This window comes from Pempheris klunzingeri, chromosome 7 (assembly GCF_042242105.1).
Source record: "Pempheris klunzingeri isolate RE-2024b chromosome 7, fPemKlu1.hap1, whole genome shotgun sequence".
Lineage (NCBI taxonomy): Eukaryota > Metazoa > Chordata > Actinopteri > Acropomatiformes > Pempheridae > Pempheris > Pempheris klunzingeri.
This window is the reverse complement of record NC_092018.1, coordinates 21,039,167-21,053,339: the sequence shown is the minus strand read 5'-3', so window position 1 is coordinate 21,053,339 and position 14,173 is coordinate 21,039,167. Positions and strand designations below refer to the sequence as shown.

Below are 14,173 nucleotides of genomic sequence, written 5' to 3'. Positions count from 1 at the left end.
TTTTAATAATCTGAATCTGTAAAGCAGCCAAACTAACACACTGACGTGATGTGTAGAAAGTAGCAGAACACAGAAGTGGACATCAGTGCTGTAGCCTCTACAGTAAGGTGACAGTTCATCATCCCCTCTACGACTGAGTTCAGCTGAAACATTCCATATGTGCACACACAGTGTAAATACAGAGTTAACAGTATGGCCCGTTGTGTCTGTACTGTACGGTTCTGAAGTGGGTTTGGGAGAAATGACACAGTTTCCCTGTGAGGAAGAGCTGCAGTCCATGAGAAGCTAGCAGGTCAGGCTGAGGCCGCTGTGTGAGGACACACTGTGGCGGTGTTCACCGCTCTCAGCTATGTGCCACTCTTATGTTGCCACTTTCAGCAAATATAAATCAGAGTTTTCTACGAGGGAAACAGGAAACGTGAACCCCGGTGCCTGTTGTGCTGTCGTAGCAGCAGTGTGAGCCCACAGCTGCTGGGCTGCACGGACGGACGGACCTCCCTCTTTGTAGGCTGTCCGCCCGGAGGAGCCCCAGCCTGGCTGCGACGAGGGCGGAGCTGGCTGCCTCAAAAGATATGGTTCATTTTAAAAACTAGCCACCACGCTAACCACCGTCTCAATCTTTTCACGGCGTTTGGCTTTTAACCGCGACGACGAAGCGCCTTTACACGCCGCCTCGAGGACAAGCAGGATGCCGGTGAAAGGCGGAGGAAGACTGGCCTCCTACCCGAGCAAGAGCGAAAATGTCGGAGTAAGTGGCACCGAGCTGTGTGGGACATGAGTGACGTTACGTTCGGTAACATTTGGTAACTTCGTCATAACATGGACGCGTTTTACCAAATGGTTTCATGGTCCAAGTTCAGTGTGTAATGTACTAGTGCGTCATTTAAAACGTGGCTGAAGTGACTGAAGCAGCGTGTCGCTCCGCCAGTAGTCCGCCCGTCGGTACACCTGTTGTGCCTCAGCACAGCCAATAGAAGAGCCTGGCTCTGGGCTCCGCTAATATTGACTCTGCTGCTGTTTCCAGCCGCTTGTCAGCCTGGAGTCTGAGAAAAGTGGGAGGACTTTGGCCTAAATCCAGTGTGGAGATCTGACTGTGACACCCTGCACTCACGGTCATCTTGTCCAGATTGACATGTGATTGATTGGGGGGGGGGAAATCTCTTCAGATTAGAAGGTCACTGAGTGTAATCAGTAGGCCAGTGTGTGTGTGTGTGTGTGTGTGTGTGTGAGGAAAGTGGCTGTACTGTTATGCTGCCTTGGATGAATTCACCCCAGTCTGCTCAGTGGCCATCTATAGAACTTGAATTTGTGTAAAATGGATGTCAGCTTGAAAGTTGGTTAGAAAGTTAGCTTGATCCTACACAGGTCAGAGAACACATGTTGCATGTCCTCTAACTAAGCCCACTAGCATCGCTGCCCTGTTCAACGTAGGCCCAAGGACTTAGAGATACTATAGCAATGTGTTTAATGAAAAAACCAATTAAATACGCTAAATATGCTCTGCTGGTAGGTCAAGGTTGACTCTTCCTCTCTCTGTGTGTGTGTGTGTGTGTGTGTGTGTGTGTGTGTGTACACACCCCCTAAGGCTCCTTCTTGTCTGGCTTGTTGGGTCCAGTAGAAGAGAGGCTGACCAGATTAATAGTCATCCTTAATGGGAAAGCCTGGGGGTGGTGTGTGTGTGTGTGTCTCTGTGTGTACACACTGACCTGATGACAGGCAGTAAAGTCTTCTTCAATCCTCTCCACCACAGTAGTCTAACATTTTGTCTTGAAATCAGCCTGCTTTTCATTATGAGTCCGTGAGTTACCTGTTAAAAATGTCTCTAAATATGAATTCTTTGCTTGTGAAATATGAGAGTTACAGCTGAAGTTGAAGCATTGAAGTAGTTGAAATGTCAGTTGAAGATTAAGTCCAGAAAAGAGATAAAGCCGGCAAACGTGTAATCACTGACAGCAAACTCTCAGTTAAAGAGTAGGAGAGGAGAGGAACTGTCATTCGGCGTGGAAGCGCTGAAAGCTGTTGAATCATCAATTGAAGTGAAGCCCTGGAGACACTTGAAGTGTCAGTTGCTTTGTAAGCACTGACCAAATCAGAAATGTCAACCAAAGTATTGGAGCTGAAAGTAGTTGAGCTGTCTCTTGATGATGGGAGAAAAAAAAAATGAAAGCAGCTGCAATGCCAGGTGACACGTAACAGTAAAGTGTCGGGTAAGAAAAATGGAGTTCAGTTGAAGTGGGAGCTCCACAAAGAGTAGAACAGTAGTCCTGCAAAGTGCAACAGATGAATTCAGTGAGCGTCACAGAAGAGCTTCCAGGAATACACTGACCTTTTCCTACATGGTTTATTCTGTTGTTCTTAGCAAGGAATAGAAAATGTTTGTTTTTTTACTCTTTTTGAATGAATGAATGTGAGCGAGTCTTGGTCTGGATCAATGCGATGCTTAGAAGAAACAGTGGTGCATAGTGAGCTTTACTAAACAGAAACCCACCATCATCCTTCCTAATAAGCTAAATCCATCCCTGTTCCTGAGCCATGTCTCATCTAGTCCGTACACATTGTTCATTCACACGGACAACTGAATCTAGCACAGCAGCACCTTCATGTATTATTGAACAGCTGAGTCCTCTCCTTTCTAAAAGAGAGGGAAGTGTATCATCATGTGTCCCGTTCACTGGAAGGCATCATCACCTTCCCATAAATCAATGGCACTGAAGTGTCCCGAGTGTCGTCAGGCTTCTATCAATACTCCCGTGATGCAGTGGGGTCTGTTCATCATCTCCATTCTGTTTTCTTTCGATAGCAGAGAACCCAGTTGAGCCCGAGTGACGTATTCACACCAACACAGCTGCTGACGGTGAACAGGGAGAGCAGTCACACACTGGCTGGCACAGTCAGACACTGATGTACAGCATCCATGAAAACAGGAGGGCTGTTGCACAGAATAATCCATGGGCCTCTTGGAGCTTCATGCTAACACTTTGCTAGGGCTAAAAATAGTTTTCATTTTCTTTGCTGATGAAGCTGTTAATTATTTTTAAGGGACTTTCCACTGATTTTCCACATTTAGCACTGAGCCTGTGTAATAGGCTCTGTGTTTTACTGTTCATACTATGGTAGCTACCCCTTAACATCTCTGAGTGTATTAGGCCAGTGGCTCTAAACCTTTTTGGCTGACAGCCCTCATTAGTTGTGAGCAGTCTGAGCAGCATTTCACTGGAAAAAATAATAAAAATAGTAGGATACAGAGCTTTTGTAGCTCATACCATACTTAGGATTCCTTGTAAGGATATCTCTGCCTCAATTTGGACTCAGAGAATTTTAACTTTAATCCAATCTAATCTAATAATCTTAATTTTTAACTTTATCAATTCAATTCAAAGCAGTAGAACACTTTTAAGAGGGTAAAATCAGTGATTGTGTGATATTTTCCTTCTGATACATGTCTTGACCAGTAATGAACTGTCAAAATAGTTTACACCAATATTTATTTTTGTATATGGAGAACAGAACGCTGTGTAATGGTTTAACCAGTTTGACAATTGAAAGGGCAGACGGAGACAAAGATACCTCTGAGCAACTGGTAAATAAGTGTCAGAAATCACCATCTGATAAAAGAAACTGGAAGCTGGTCATAAAAATGTGGTCCCTGTTTCAGCACCAGGAGCAGCTGTGCTTGTTGATTTTCTGCACCAGTTTTATATTTGGTTCAAGCTTATTGAATTGTAACTTATTTATCCTTTTGTGAAAAGGAATGTTTTAATGTATTCAAATGTTACTAGACATAGAAGCATTTGAAAAATGTTTATTTTATCAGTCGGTTTCATTGTTGTTTTCCAAGTTATATCCTGATAAGAAAATGAGCATTGTAATTTATTTTAACATGATGGTCACACAGACAGATAATTCAATTAAATTCCACACAAAAAAGTGATCTGGAATTAATAAGTGAATTGATGAAGATGGCACTGGTATCAATACAATCTTATTAACAGAGAATGCCAAAGTGTGTATCAGACATCCTAATGTGTGGCTTTAGAGTGTGTGTTTATTGCAGTTGTGTTTTTACAGTAATCCCTGAAGTGATAGTAGATGTGCTCAGGGCTGTGAACCAGATTTGAGCATTAACACCCCCCCCCACCTCCTGCCTCTCCCCACCCAACCCTGTTGTGCAACACACAAAGACTCTATAATTAGACTGCTCACATTTGGGATGATTATAAAAGATTGAGGCTGTTTCTGGCTTGTTCTCATGTCACCATACAAATGTTTTAGGCTTGTTGGTGTCTACAGGCCCTGAACAGGGTTCCTCATTTCTTTTTATCTAAAGTCCATAAGTCCGTTTGTAAAGATCCTATCCTACGTATATGTGCTGTTTAATGTTTTGATAAAGCTTCAGTCCTGAAATCAGCCCACACAAACACATCTGTGCAGCTATGTCATCTCCATGTTGCTCTCTTTCTTTTCAGCTAAGGAAAGTAACAGACTGACAGACTTGTAACAGACAGGGTTTGGGCTCAGAGTTGAAGAAATCATAACATTTCGTGACCTCATTTCCTTATTCACTCCATTGTGGAGCCTTTTGAAGCATGGAACTACAATACAAATACAATATGACAATACAAAAACTGTATCTAAGAAGTGTTACCTAAGAACCTAAACGGCAGGACAGTTACTAGTGATAATCTGGAGATAGATTTTTACAGTGTGTGATGGTGATTCTGCTCGGTTGGCTGTTGTAAATGACAACATTATCAGTGTCTACTGCAAATATAATAGTGCGCAGACAGGATGAGATGAGTGGTGTGCTGTGCTGTGAATGTTACTTCTAGGTGTCAATCAATCAATGTTTCAGTGCAGAGCTATAGCTCAGCTGAGCCTTACCTCTCTTTGGCACTGGCCTTTTTCATCCCAGACACTAGCATGCGCCTTGGGTGATCCGATCACAAGTGGGCAGCTCTAAATACGTCAGTGCACACCCGGCATTGGAATGCGTCTCCACATGCGTCTGCATTGATCAGATGTCACTTTCCCACTCTATATGCAAATACACATGTGCATTATTTGTACAAACATTTATAAAAGAGTGTAAACACTTTATGTTAAATGCTTAAACATTAAGAAAATCAATTTAATATCTATGTCTTCTAACCACTCAGCGGCTCCATTCTAAAAGTCCCTGTGTCCGGTTAAAGATAATATTAGTTTAATAATATTGTCTTTAATATCTCTGATATCACGAACTGTTAGCTTCTGTTAACTACTCTGATGGAGTGCAGAGCAAAATGTGGTGAGCAGACACATGGACAACAGAGAGGTGAGGTGTCAGATCCAATGAAAAGAGACATTAGTGATTAAACAGTCGTCGCCACTCGTGCTGATTAATGGGGCTCAGCATGCTGCTCCACCACAGACATTCTACAAATGATTTTGATTGTAAGTTAAAATTGCATAATGATCGCATAAGTTCTGCATTCATTATTGTGATAAACCTGAAACACTGCACACGACAGGACTGTAGTTCTGATTTTTCCACTCTCAGATACTCCGGCTTCTTCCCACAATCCGAAAACATGCACGTTGGGTTAATTGGTGACTCTAAAGAGTGAGCATGAGTGGTTGTCTGTCTGTGTGTGTCGGCCCTGTGGTTGGCTGGTGACCAGTTCAGGGTGTACCCGGCCTCTCACCTGCGTCAGTATAGATAATTATTTAAAATTATTTATTGATACAATCATGTCACAACTTGTGCTCTTGCTGGATTTTGGAGCTGTGGTCATCACCCCCTTCTTGTGTGTCAATCAGAGCAAAGCCATGATTTTCACTGCAAAGTTTGCCTGTATCTTCCTGAGCAGCTGTATGCTAAAAATGCACCTATGTGACGTGCATCTAAAGAGAAACAGAAACTGACTGCAGGCTGAGGTTATGATGAGTCCAGTTTCGCTGTAGAGATTGCAGAAAAGTTAATTCTGTCTTTGATCCTTCTAGCACTGAAAAATCTTAAACATAGCAGAAAGTCTGGCATAACAGATAATATTCTGACATAATCTAAGACTTTTTACACCGCTAAACGATACACATGTTTAATGTGAAAGACATGCTAATTCCAACCCTTGTAAATTGATGGAAGTAGGTAGTTTTTACTTCTTTTCTTAAAGTCAACCTAGGGTTAGACCTTTAGCCAATTGCCTGCCCTTTCCTTTTTATACATGTGACATCACGTGGAAGTTCTCTGAATTTTTATGACTGATTGAGGAATTTGTCTGTATACACTCCTTAAACTTTTAAAATATTCCAGATATTCCCTGACTGTGGACCTGTGCCACATGGGCTTGGACAGCTGCTGGGAGTGGCTGATAAAATTCCTGCGTGTGTGCTTATATCTCCCTCTCCATGTGTCTGTTTACTGGTCCTGCCCTCTGGCTGGGGAATAGGTTCAGAGGCCATGGGTGTGGCTCACTGCTGATACCCAAGCTAACATCAGGGAAGACTACATTTGGTGCAGTGCTGCTCTGTTACTGGTCTTTGCATGTGTGCAGGACTTAAAAGAGCATGCAAAGCCTGGTGTCATAAAACTTAGAAGATGAGCACACTGTCTGTACACATGATGTCAGATAAGGACATAGACAGGACTGGATGGAAATGGACTAGAATCCGACAGCGGTTTGACATTGAAACATCATCGTGAAAAGTAAAGTCTATTTAATTGAAACAGTGCATTTTGTCAATTTTTAGCAGTTTACTCATGCTTCTGGACTTTGTGCTAACTAGGCTAAACACATTCTGGACTTTTTGTTTTAATTTGTTTAAGCCTGTCCTTGGGGCCCAGTCACACCTGCATTAAGAACAGCTAAATCATTTTGAATCATTTCAGTGGAATTGCAGTGACTTTGGTGTAAACCTAAACTTAGGTGAAGGTTGTCATGAAAATTCTTTGCATGACTGTGTGGGTCCACATGGATCATAAATTTGCAGCCCAAATATATGAACATTGCATTGAATTTAGGTGCCCATGTTAATAGGTTAGGGCGGCCACATAGCCGGTGTGACCTGTGCAGCTCAGGTGCGGCTCATGTTGAGACTTGGCATCTCGCCAGCGTCTTAAAAGTTAAAATGACCTGTGAATTCAGTGTCCTCTAGTGTTTCTGTGGACAGAATGCCCTCATTTGTTCTATTTGATGGTTGTTATATGAATGTAGAAAGAAACGTGCTGGTGGCCAGCACTGCAGCAGTGTTCAGTGAGGTACCTGTCATGCACAGGTAGAGATGGGCAGTGTGGCCCCAGTGTGACCCAAATACACTCCTTAGCATTTGAATAGGAAGCATATAGTTTGGATTAAGAGCAGTGGACCTTGGGAAGACCACTGCCCACTGCTTCCACCCAGGCGGATCAAGAGCCATGCTAACCCAGTTTGGACCTAAGGCTGCTCTCTTTCCGATGGCAGGAAATTGGCATGGAAAAAATGGGACTTAAGGGACTAAAATCAGAGATTGTTGTGCCTGCATCTTTGCAAAGACTGACAGATGGACTGTGTTGTGAGCTGTTTGTAACCCTGTGTCGTAAAATGACAAATGAATGACCTTGATACCTTGAAAACACGAGATGCTGCAGTTATAGGGGTCGGGTGTGGGGCAGCAGCTCTGCAGATGAGCTGGATTGTAACTGAACAGGGGAGTGAATAATATTTCTCATTTGTAGATAAGATGTACTGAAGAAAACAACATTTGTAATAATGTTGAGTATTTGGGGAAAAAAAATCTGAATCAGAACCAGCTTTTTTTGGCCAAGTATGTGTACATGTAATTGGACCATAGTTTTTAGTTGCCGATACCCACCAGTTCCAGACAAAGAGTGCCAGTAGTCAGGCTGTTTTTACGTGCCATGATCTAACCTCCAACTGCATTTCGACCTGATAATATGAAAGTGTTGAATCCAGTTTATACTCTAAATCTCTAAAACTTTCATGGTAGCTATGCGTTGCTTTGAAATGATTCGTGTCCACAGCAACACACCTCTGAGATTTGACTTGACGAGTCTTCGTTGGACGGTGTTGGCATGCTTGTCCTCAGCTGATGTGTTGGCAGCATCTCTGCCCACTGGGAGTGACACGCTTGTCTCATGCAACTTAATGACACGCCACTTAGCGAAGCCTACCTCATCTCTTTTGCTTCACTGCCAGTCACAAATACCAACACGCACACACAGACACACACGAGTCGTCATACCCTTGATGCCCTGTGCCCCAGTGTTACGGACTGAAGTGTTGCTCCATTATTGCTGTTGATAACAACGCTTCCCTTCTTTAGCATTCCATCCCCCACCCTCACCCTCACCCTCACAGATCAGTTCACGTACTTAAAATATCCTCTCTGAGGCAACTTGTACCGTGGTGACTGTGGCACTTACTGCACCGCTCAAGTGCAGAAGATTCTGTAAAGATAGATTGTCATGTGCAGAAATGTGTATACTGAAATTCTAGCTGTCCTCTCTGATTTCCATGAATAGAGAAAATACGTGGAAGTGATACACACTTTTATTTTGAACATTACAAAGCCAGTTAACTTGGACTGTGCTTAAAATAGAAATGTTTGTCAGATTCTTCTGCCTAAAACATACAACAAGTATGGGAGTATTTATTTCAAACCTGTATTTCTATGCCCACATCAGCGTGTCTGGCCAGACATGGTCAGTAGTGAGCTATAGACGACAGAGCAGGGAAGTCACAGTAACAGTATGTGACATCAGGAATGGGAACTTGATTCAGTGAAAGGTAGGAGACTTCTCAAAGAGAAAAGTATTCACAGCAGTTTTACCAACAATTTTTTCAGTTTGTGTTTTTACTTAACACTAACAACCATGTACTCTCTTTGAGTTTCCAAACTAAGACAGCAGCAATTCCCAGTTGTTGGTTTGGCATCTCAGCTTGGTACAGTAAATAATACGGGGTGTCTTTGCGGGGCATCATCTACACTAGCCAAGGAGGGTTGGCAGTCAGTCGGTCCACCACTTTGGTCCAGAATATCTCAACAACTACTGGATGGTTTGCCATTGTTATGATCCCCAGAGAATCAGTCCCAATGAGTTTGATTCTCTGATGTTTCTTAGGAGACCATCAGGTCAACCTTTTTAGTTTTATGTGGAATGTCCCTAGAGGATGAAAGCTAATGACTTTGTGTATCAAACGCCACCATCAGGTCAAAATTTCATCTTGTTCCATATTTTGGCTCATGACCTGCAAATCAGTACCATCAGCCTCAGCTGTGCAGTGTGTTTAATGTTGATAAGCAAATGTAAAGATGATTATTTTTTTTTTGTCATTCTGAGCATGTTGGCATGCTGATGTTAACATTTAGCTCAAACAGTAACAACACTTTAAGTGTATATTCAGTTAACTGACAAGATTTGTGTCTGTTTTTTGAGGTTTACATTGAGGTCTGACATCTCTGGGTAGCTACTTCATTTTTCACACCTAATCAAATACTACATGAGCCTTAATATCACCTTTGGCAAATACAGTTTGAACTAAGTAATCACACAGTGGTGGTGTGATTGCAGGATAGTTGCTCTCTACTGGTTTTGTGTGGACATTTGAATGTAGGCAATGTTCATTTGCCTGTCCTGTGTGTGTGTGTGTGTGTTACACCACAGATTGTTGTTTCCTGTGAGTGAACATGACTAAGACCGTATCTGTGGAATGACAGGAAGAGGGAGTGATGGTTTACATGCAGCTTCCTGAAGCCTCTTTTCCCAGTGTTGCTACCACTCCCTGAGTCCGAAGGCCACGACAAGACCCCAACCACTGTTTGGACAAAACCAAAGACACACTGTACCCACTTTATCACACTGACCCACCACTGCTGCCTCAGGCCCTCATTTCTCAAACATTCTTAACATCTAATATGATCTTTGTTGTAGAGCTTGTCATTATTATCGGCTTTGGAATCAAGGCACAGAAGTTGACAGAGATCGTCAGCAGAACTATCTGCCTCGGAAGCATGTGCATTTCCTCCAGAGATGTGTTTTCTGTTGTGCAAGGAAAAGCTTTGGAATTCCAGGAAGGCTGTCACCATGTTCCATGAAAACAAACGACTTTTGGCCACAGTTTATGTTTCTAAAGTAGTATTCACTGTAATTCAGGACTTTTGAAAAAAAATATAAATTAGGCTGCTTCATGTGCAGGTGAATCTACACAGGTTGACACAGCAGATATCTGTTGCCATATTCTGTACTACAAGCACAGACTTCCATCATTAGGAGTCACCGCACCTGCATGAGTGTGTGTGTGTGTGTGTGTGTGTGTGTGTGTGTATGTGTGTGTGTCTTTTCTGTTGCGTAAATAAAGGGCTCATGAGTCATGCTGTTTGTGTCACAGCTCATCCAGTTTGGAATTCAGCAGTGGAATCACCACTGTGAGTGCTTAATATAACTGTACGGTTTCTGTGGTAACAAACACACACCACTGTACATTAGAATGGTGTCCTTACTTTTCTTGTCAAATTGGTCAGTTCATTTCATATGTAAAGTTACTCAATATCTCACCATATTTTATCAGAAGAAATTGTAGACTTTACAGTGTAAACATGAACCCATCAGTGCTGGCTGACAATTCTATTTATACACCCATACACACATATCCTGGATAAGATAATATCTCCCATGCCACTATATTTGTCGGAGTCTACTTTATATGACAACATTATAAAGTTATACTGTATATATTTTCTATTAAGTTATAAATCTCCTACCGTTATGGTTTAAAATGTCCCCAACTGAAGTGCAATCTCTTGATGCCAACGCAGATTGAATGGCTTTTTTCCAACAAGTGAACTAAATAAAAAGTTTTAACGCTTTCCATTCTAAATCAAAGCCTCAGTATGATACCGTAAGTCAAGATGTTGATGATTGTCGTCTTATCAAGAATGTTCTGATGTGTCAGCAGCTGTCATTTGCTTTCCCAGCAGATATATTTCAGACTTTCCACTCTTCAGTTCACAGACTTGAAAGCAGCATAGAAATCAAAGTGTTGTCCTGTCTTTACTGAGATGTTAATCTGAGAAATGAAGCACAGTAATTACTGAGAAATAACAGGAAGAACACTTTAGAGATACTGGTGTGTGTGTGTGTGTGTGTGTGTGTGTGTGTGTGTGTGTGTCCTTCTATAAACATAACAAACACAAAGAAGAGCCATCTAGCATGATATGATATCATATAAAACACATATTTAAGGAAGCAGAGACCGTTCATTTCTCCTCAGCAGGCCAGTGTGTGATATTTTTAGTGTGTTAGGAAGGGAGGGCAGAGGAAGCTGCTCTGAGGTCACAAATAGAACAATGGCTAGACTCACTTCTGCTCCTGGAAACTAGGGAGGGAAGAAGGATTTGCTTTGTACCGATGTGTGTTCCGATTATTTTGTCAACCTCATTTTTAACTTTATGTCTATTTCTCTTTCAGTACATTGAGAGTTAACTTAGAACCAGAGTCAAATTCCTGGTGCGTCTGCACATACTTAGAAATAAGCAATAAAGCTGATGAAGGGAGGGTGTATTGCAGGGCTGTCGGATTAGACTGCATTAGTTTTGGCTTGGTGGACCTAATGAACTGCTACTGATTATTGTATTGAATTCAGAGAAATGTAACTGTTCAAATAAGATCAAGTAAGGGATAATACCCCAAAGTTGTATACAGTGATTGCCATTGATGATATGAGGCAGTCCATTGGAACGTACAACCTGTAAGGTATTATCCTGTTCATACCATGGCCACTTGCCCATAAATGCCATAGTATGTTATCCAGGATTTTCCACAGGACATATTAGTGGAGGTACGCCACCTCATCAGAAATTAAGAGCGCCTCTATTGACGTCATTATATTTGAATGAAATATATTAAGCTGCAAGGCACTAATTTACGCAGCAGAATTTAATGAGTCTAGTAACCAAATTGATCACAGGATGGAATATACTAGGATGTGTCTAACTCAGCTCAACAGGCGATAATGATTGATTGATTGATCACCTCGCACACTCACTTTGCACAACAGGCCTTTATTCACTGATGACAGTTTGACTCCATGAAAAGCACACGCTTCAGGGTCCTGGTATTGTGCGTGCTCACGGTTACGTCAGCAGCACTTAATTAAAGCTCCACGTTGTAATATGAGGAAAAAAGAAAACAAATAGAATGTGAAAAGTTTATTTAGTACAGCAGCACTTATACCACCAATGCAAACTACTTTCCTTGGGTAAAATTTCTATATTTATATTGACTTTTATGGCAAAGTTGGACTTGAAATATAGTACCTGTACCTCTTGCCTCTTTGGTGCTCGGCAGTATCTAGCTAAAGAAAAAGGTGTGTGTTTGCTTTCAAATCTTGAACCCACTTAATCATCAAGAATGGAGAACAGCACTGCATTTTTCTACATGGTGGTAATAAAACTGTCTTTTTAACAACAACATACTGCAACAATAACTGCTTGCACAGAAACCACTAGGTCTAAGCTCACTGTTGAATACCTACAGTTTAGTACTGATATATCCATTTAAAATGGGAAATGCACACCTGCGTCACTGGTGTCGCTGTCTGGTAACTAGTAAATAATGGACACCTACCAAATATACAGAGATGAGGACTGCTAAAGGCCATGGTACAATTGTTGAACAACACATCTCACAAAACCTGTCAGACATTATCATGTCTCCTAATGGGAACTAAGTTATCTAGATCAGTTAGTGGGAAGTAATTAAATGAATGAATATGTGAGGGATTTGGCTGCTATACTGATGAGTCCTCTCCCCCAGGCTTCCACTGCTGACTAGCACACACACACACACACACACACACACACACACACACACACACACAGACCGAACTGCAGGTCCAATGAGGGGAGAATGTATAAATAGCAGCAGCATCATTTATCACGGTGAAGAAGCTGTGAGTCAGGTAGCTGCAGCCTGCAGCTCTGCCCTCAGACCTGTCATTGACTGCTGCAGTCATGTACAACCTTCCACACTGTGACTCTGTCCGTCATCAGGAAGCCCCGTGAGCCTGAGAACGGAACAAATCAGTTTATAGAAAACCTGCTTCATTTTCATTTGCTTTACTCAGATGCCAGCCATGTTTGAATAGTCATACTTGAGAAAGGGTGGGCAGTGGGGGGCGCACACGCTGAAGAAGATTTATTTGACAGATAGATAGATGGAAATGATACAGAGATGGGTTGATCTGTTGGATTAGTTTAGTATTTACTGTCAAACCAGGTAATTGCTTCTGGTGAAAAGCAACATAAACACAACATAAAGTCTTGAATTCAGTGTGTAGATACCTGTTTGTTTTCATGGATGGATTCCTGACTCGTAGGCAGGTCAGATTACAGCATAATGACGACCAGAAATAAGGAGAATACAAAACAACATTGGATAGAACCTCCAGAATGGAAGGGTGGGAATCTAAATAAAGAAGTGTGTGTTGTAGACGAGGCTTCAAAGAAGCTCATTGTCTAAACACAAGTGCAGCATGAGACACAGACAGTTCTGTGAGGTGGGAACACTCACTCCTTATTGATGGAGTGCAGTGAGATAACAGTGAAGAACAGTGCACATGTCTGAAGTGACCCTTCCCTCACTACCACCACCACAGCAAGGCAGAATAATGGTGCTTTGAAAAGGCTGGTTAAAAGGGGCTGTAGATGTGCTCTATCACCTGCTCGTCCTCCTCCTCTTCCTGCTCCTCCTCATCCTCCTCCTGATCCTCCTGATCTTCCTCCCCAGTGTGTCCAGATGATGTTAACAGGGCAGCAGCATGTGCTCCGACCTCCCTCTTACCTTGGAAGTAAACACGGTGACAGCAGAGTGAGATCAGAACTGCAACTGAAATACTTGAGTTTCTGGCATTGAAACGAAATGTTTTTAGAATTTATAGGTCATTTTACACAAGAGAAAACTGAACATGCACTGGAAGTCCCTATCAGGGACGGCTTCTCTTACACATGTGTGTCTGTAATTTCTTGTCCTCTTTACCTCTTTCTGCTGGAGGGATGTCGGGCAGCAGGGGTACATTGCACGGGTACGGGTGTTGCTCCAATTGGCTGAGCACTGGGATGAGATACATTTCAATGGTGAGTTGAAGTGGTATAAGGTGACCAAATGTAACCCCACCCTCATCATTTCAAGGCTCTG

At 42.2% G+C, this 14,173-nt stretch overlaps 1 protein-coding gene across 1 annotated transcript in view; it reads left to right on the top strand.

Moving 5' to 3' along the window:
* The first annotated feature begins 495 nt into the window (after positions 1–495).
* The window catches only part of LOC139204373 (tight junction protein ZO-2-like), a 72,499-nt gene continuing 58,821 nt past the window's right edge, over positions 496–14,173 (top strand). The window contains exon 1 of the mRNA XM_070834390.1: positions 496–748. Coding sequence (XP_070690491.1) covers positions 689–748 — 60 coding nt within the window. The 5' untranslated portion in view covers positions 496–688. The remainder of the gene's footprint in view (positions 749–14,173) is intronic.